The sequence below is a fragment of the Lactuca virosa genome, chromosome 5, assembly GCF_052849685.1.
Source record: "Lactuca virosa cultivar CGN04683 chromosome 5, Lactuca_virosa_CGN04683_v6, whole genome shotgun sequence".
In the NCBI taxonomy this organism is placed as follows: Eukaryota; Viridiplantae; Streptophyta; class Magnoliopsida; order Asterales; family Asteraceae; genus Lactuca; species Lactuca virosa.
The window spans coordinates 129,967,743-129,973,767 of NC_136430.1; the positions used below are offsets into that span (position 1 = coordinate 129,967,743).

Sequence of the window (6,025 nt, forward strand, 5' to 3'; positions counted from 1 at the left end):
GATAAAAAAAATCTTTTAATTACGTACAACCTACAGATAAATATAATCAAAATCATATGATTGAGTATATATTTTACAACATAATATTTAATTTTTCAAACCTTCTAATAAACCTCCTTTTTTCATATTAGTTATTTTTAACATACAATATAATTTTATTTTTCTGCAGCTGTTCGAATAGTTATCCAACCTGCAGATGTCAACAAACAAAAAGTGAGAAACCTCCGAATCACCCTTCCCCACTTCTACCCCAAAATATAGTTCAGGACTTAGCTTCAAGAAGTGACACATGAAGCCCTTATATAACAATAACTAAATAACATAAACAATCATTTTTTCACTTTAAACAAATTAGAACACTTAAGTTACAAAGCTTGAGTTGTACTCCATTTAGTATATTTGACAAAATTAACTAATAGCTACATAGTTGGTAGTGAAAACTAAAAGTATAACTGTTATTTTACATAAAAGTTAAAAAAAAAATTTAAGCTCATAAAAGCGACCTACAATAAAAAAAAAAATTATTTTAGGTTTTTGTTCAAAGTAAAAGTTTTAATTTTGCATTCCCGAACAAAGCTTATTCTTTAACTCGATTTTTTTATTAAAAGTGAACAGTAAAAGCTCTCAAAAGCTACTTACTATTACACCGCCTTTATTATCAAACCAACTACAATAAAAAATACAACAGTCGAGGGCTCGCTGACATAATACTTAATCTCTAAGATCTCTTGCAATATGTCGTAGTACTCTAACTCTTGTTCGGTATTATACGTCTCCCTCATCACACATACTTTAAAGTTATTCGTCACACGACCCTCACCATATTGTGTGGAATAATTCCTTTTTGGGACACACTACAAAAAAAACACTAATGAGTGACGAAAACGAAATGATCACTAACAATAGGAGGAGGGGTCACTAAATGATTTAGTGACCACATTTTTTGTCGTCATTTTTCGTCACTATAGGTCCGTCACAAAATTTGATTAGTGACCAAATTGTAAAACTGGTCACTAAATAGTGACTAAAATACTTTTGTCACTAATCTATGACAACCTTTTTCGTCACTAAATGTTGTCACTAATCAACAAAAGTCGTCGCTGTTTTATCTAATCAGTGACCATAAAAGGTCGTCATTGTTTTATCTAATTAGTGACCATAAAATGTCATCACTAGTTTATCCAGTTAATGACCATAAAAAGTCGTCACTGATTTATCCAATTATTACCAAAAAATCTGGTTACTGATTTTTGTTGCTATTTCTTGTATTTGACCCATTTGTTCTCAAATTTAAACAAACCCACAATATATAAACTGTTTTCTAATTATAAAAGAGAAGCTAAAAGAAGGAAATTTCTTTTACAAAGATCTAAATCACTAAAAATTACATAGTTAAAAATGGGTTATATTGCAATTTTTCATTCCATTCCATGATGGAATGAAATAAGGATTGAAAATTAACAAAAATGAAGGAATCACATTTCCTCCGTAATAGCCACATTCCATTCGGTAGTGGGGGCTTGAATAAGCTTTTTCAACCTCAGCCTCAGCCTATGCCCTTTGCTTTAAGTAATATTGCTTATTAGCTTCCTGCAATAAATGGTAACATTAACATTGCTTATAATCAACATATCAACATAATCTATGTTGCTTTTTCTTGCATTTAATTAAAAACAAGTGAAAGAATAGCAAGAGTTGTTGCAGTGTTGAAAGGCATACCTCACATGAATCTGAATGATGGTCCTGCATTCAATAAACATGAAGCAGGTAAGGATAGATGACACCCTCAAAGAAGATAATTGAGTAAGATCTCAAGAAATCTGCATTTCAAAACCATTTAATTGATGAACAACTTGTGTTAATGTGAGGTCTCATTTCAACTAACATGAAGCATTTCAATATTTTTGCAACTGTCTCCTGCTTAGTAGCTTCACTTAAACAAACAGTTAAATCTCCTAGCAACATGTGTAACAAACGCATAAATCTATTTCAGATTAAAAAAAATAACGGTCATAATGTTATTTAAGCAGATATGATATATTCCATCATTATATTTGGTGAATACTTACATAAGCAATTTCAAATTTCAAATGGATTCAACAGCAGCAACAAACTCCAGTAGATCAATTTCAAATTGAAAATTAAGAAATTGGCTATGATTCTTGGAGTTGGTGGTGCTGGACCTGTTGTAAATAGAAAGAAATGAAAGTAGGATGCTATAATAACCAAGTAATGAAAGTGCATTGCTATTTATAAGATTGATAATGTCGTAATAGAATTGGTAAATTGAAATAGAAGAGAAAAAAATTATTAACTAAAAAGTAAATAAGGATCTCACTAACTTGTGATTGAAGCATCTCGTGTAAACTAGGAAAATATTCGGCTATCCAACAATCTGCAAGAATGATATTAAAAATGGTTAAATGCAAGAAATAGCAATGAACTTTCATACATTTGTTTATTATATCCTACTTTAATGAAATCTACCAATTTATAGCAATGTCATCCGGATACAAAGCAAACTTATGTCGTAATTTCAAGGTATAAGGTCTTAATAAGATAAAAATTGAAAGTACAATACCATAATTGTTCATTTTTAAAGTATGATGCCTGTATATGAAACAAAAATGAAAGCACGTTGCTATTTCTTACCATGTAGAAAACCTAAGTACCAAATGTTTTGTTCCTAACATTAAAAATAAATTCAATTAATGTAAACGAAGTTTGTGTACCTCAAAAAGTGTAATGGTTTGTAAATAAAGTAAAATAACTTGAATTTGTAAAAGACTACCTTTGAGTCCTTTGTTTCCTCCAAAAATCTGACATATTAAAATGTTTGTTTCACTTCATGCCATGAAAATTTCTGCTCGACTTAACACAAATTTAACATGGCTGACTACTTCTCATGAAAATTTTACACCCCTGTTGTAAAAAAACTACATTTAACTAATAGTCTGTTTTGGCCTGGAACAAAATAAGTTCATAAAAGATTTAAAAAATTGGAGTTTAGAGTCCACATTATTAAAAAAAAAAGACAAAAAAACTTCTATAGTTTTACAATTTTACTAACCTATTAACAGTAGGAAAGAGAATTCTTTAATAATGAAGACTGAGCTTTGACTTCTTTTTCAGATCTTTAACCTTCACAATGTTAAAAGCCAATAAATAAACATGGTTATATATATATATATATATATATATATATATATATATTGTTGTAAAATGAAAATTAAGAAGATTACCTACCCTGAACAAGGTAAAGGAGTAGAAGGTTTTGGTGACTTGTTTTCTTTACTAAACCTTTCTTTCCACTTGTTATAGGTTTCATTGAACCTTTGGATGCTTCATTAGACACGTATTTTTGAAACCGCTCAATGTTTGCTTACGTATTGTTGCCCTTGTAAGTTTCTTTTTTGATGCATGCTTTACCTAAAACCAGTCATAAATCAAGCTTTTGAAGCATGGAAAATATATGAAAAGGACATTCAAGAAAGTAAAAAAGATTTAGAAAGATTTACCTTATAGGCTCAGTCACTCTGATGCTAGTATTATCATCATCCTTATCAAGTGGTTGATGAGTAAGGGGCAAATAAGTCATATCTGATGCCACATCCAAAACTATTTCTTCAGTGATTCCCACTACATCCTCAGTTTCACTTTCATGTGTCCCATCAATCTTCACATGGTCGTTAGTTTCTTCCACGTCTTTAAAAGTGAAATTTAAATTTAAAATTTTAAATACAAAATTAAAAATTAAAATAAAAACCCTTTTTATTCCATAAAAAAATATTAATCTTGAAATTGTGTAACATTAAATTTCTACAAAAATACCTCAGAAGCAGTCTCATGCCCTCAAGGCATTACATGAATGTGTGTCTAAAATAATAACTTGATATTTAGTTTCTTTCATACCTTTAAAGATGCCAACTGGACATTCCTGCAAACATACACATAAAAAAAGAATAAGAACCTACTTAAAAGGGTAAACACACCGAGGTAAATCACAATATTACCAAATATATCTCGCAGAATGTACCATAAAGCCCTTTAGTTCACTCCCAGTTATTGTACCATCCTCCCTAGGAAGAGCCTCTCCATCTCCTTCACCACCCCTGTAGTAAAAACAAATTAGGATTCAGTTACCAAAAATATATATAGTTATTATATAGGTCTAAATGCAAGAAATGAAGAAATAGCAACTTACCTTCACTTCTATCAATCACAGCATTATTTTTCATTTATTGAGGCTTTGTTCTTCAAAAAGATTACCAAATTATAGTATTGGACTTCCGTTTTATTTTCATATCGGGACATGACACTTCGAAAAAATTATCCTATTGTAGCAATGAAAATTGCTTTTTATTTGAATGACGTTGCTATAAATAGCTAGCTTTTTTCCAAAGTACGAAATAGAAGTAAGATGCTATTTCTTTCCTTATATAAGTGTAATATGGTGTGGAGTGTAAACACTTGGTGAATAACTTAGAAGATACAAACGGATTAAGTTGTAGTGTGGAATAAGTATAAAGTTTTAAGAATAGGAAGCCTACCAGGTGTTGTTAGTAGTATTTATCATTGCAAGAGGAGCATAGTCATCTCCTGTGCCAATTTTGGACCAGTGGAAATGAACCACCACCAACAAGGACACCATAGCCTCTGGTAATAGATAAGGAGGGAAATTGCCTGTATGAAAAGAACTGTTCTAGAACCACTGCCTAATACTCCAATAAGAGTACCATTACTGTTTGTTGTTGCATTCCTATAGCTTTCACCATCAGCCCTCATGGATCCATAAACTCAAGCTTCTTATAAGAGGCCATTGTTTAGATCCCATCACTGCAATAAATGAATGATAATAAATCAAGATTTATTTTGTGTTCAATAAAATAAAGTAAGTTATAAAATTAAATATAATTTACCGATCATTCCTCCTCCAGCAACATAGCCAACAGACTCATTGGGATTTGGGACCAACAGTTCCACTTCCTAATTCACAGGGAATAGCTGGTTTGCCATATGTGGTACCACCTTCACTCAGCCTTCCATGATACAATCGAGTACCCCCTCTGCCACCATGCCCATCACCACCACACGCTCCATTTGAATAGTTTCCCAAACCAAAACCATTTCGACAACCTGCGTTATAAGTATGTACATTTTGGTATTTAAAAAAGAGATTGATAAAAGATAATGTCATACGAAGTTTGAAATCAAAAGCATGCATGCAAATGGGAAACACAGGTCTTGGCTACTATAAGGGTGTTTGGTTCGAATTTGAGTTGTACTATTAACATTTCATTGTGGAATTTCATCGAACACTTGGTGCTCATAAAATTGATGGAATTAAGATTAGCGAAATTAAGCTATAACAGAACCATTAATGATCCAACAATAGCGAAATCCACTTAAACTCAACATCAATTCGATGTTCTATATTCAAAATTAAAAATTCGAACTGATTGATTATTTCTGGAAGAGCGATCGTCATGCAAAGTAGATGAGCGTTGAGAAAATACCTAAAATCGAAGCAAAGATGAAATTTTAAGTATTAGAAGCCTTGTGTTGGTATACATACAAGCGTTGGAGCAGCGCCGACGGAAGACGGAAGGCAATGTAACGATGGTGTCGGTGGTCGATGCAGATTGTTGATAGAGAGAAGGGAGGCGAGGATTGTGCGTAATGGAGATGAGACTTCTCTTCGGTTCAAAATAAGGGCATTGTTGTCATTTAAGTTGATAAAATATCCAATGAAATGTTATTAATTTATCCCGAATGATAATTTTCGTAAGTGACTTCTCTTTGGTTCAATGACCACATACCACTACTTGATGGTCATAATATTATTTTACCAAGTGACCACTTTTTCTGGTCACAATTTTATTCAATGACCGCCTATTAAGTAGTCACAATGTATTATGTGGGTCTGGAAAAAAATAGAACTAAATGATCATTATTTTTGGTCAATAAGTCTAATGCAATGACACCTATTTGTGGTCATTAAGCGTCAAATCAGTGACTACTATTT

The 6,025-nt window shown here is 31.8% G+C and overlaps 1 protein-coding gene across 6 annotated transcripts; it reads right to left on the minus strand.

Moving 5' to 3' along the window:
* Window positions 1–1,306: 1,306 nt before the first annotated feature.
* LOC145117094 (uncharacterized) lies at window positions 1,307–5,805 on the minus strand. 6 transcript variants are annotated; one of them, XM_079053400.1, is made up of 14 exons: window positions 5,517–5,805; window positions 4,920–5,136; window positions 4,551–4,836; window positions 4,037–4,112; window positions 3,913–3,937; window positions 3,519–3,705; window positions 3,247–3,429; window positions 3,071–3,141; window positions 2,792–2,922; window positions 2,653–2,686; window positions 2,343–2,395; window positions 2,070–2,183; window positions 1,720–1,820; window positions 1,307–1,590 (listed from the first exon to the last, which is right to left on the minus strand). In XM_079053400.1, exons 3-7 carry the CDS (start codon window positions 4,649–4,651, stop codon window positions 3,426–3,428), a joined length of 393 nt encoding a protein of 130 aa, XP_078909526.1. In that variant the 5' UTR covers window positions 4,652–4,836; window positions 4,920–5,136; window positions 5,517–5,805; the 3' UTR covers window positions 1,307–1,590; window positions 1,720–1,820; window positions 2,070–2,183; window positions 2,343–2,395; window positions 2,653–2,686; window positions 2,792–2,922; window positions 3,071–3,141; window positions 3,247–3,425. The 6 variants fall into 6 exon arrangements, with proteins under 6 accessions (XP_078909526.1, XP_078909524.1, XP_078909525.1 ...); XM_079053398.1 differs by lacking the exon at window positions 2,653–2,686; XM_079053399.1 differs by lacking the exon at window positions 2,653–2,686 and having other exon boundaries at window positions 2,792–2,964.
* Window positions 5,806–6,025: the final 220 nt, after the last annotated feature.

Excerpts from the sequence above, each read along its gene's own strand:
- LOC145117094 (XM_079053397.1), bottom strand. The coding sequence starts at position 4,651 with ATGGTGTCCTTGTTGGTGGTGGTTCATTTCCACTGGTCCAAAATTGGC. Across the intron at positions 4,113-4,550 it reads AATACTACTAACAACACCTG|GGGTGGTGAAGGAGATGGAG; the intron begins GTAGGCTTCCTA and ends TTTTTACTACAG. Across the intron at positions 3,706-3,912 it reads TCCAGTTGGCATCTTTAAAG|ACGTGGAAGAAACTAACGAC; the intron begins GTATGAAAGAAA and ends TCACTTTTAAAG.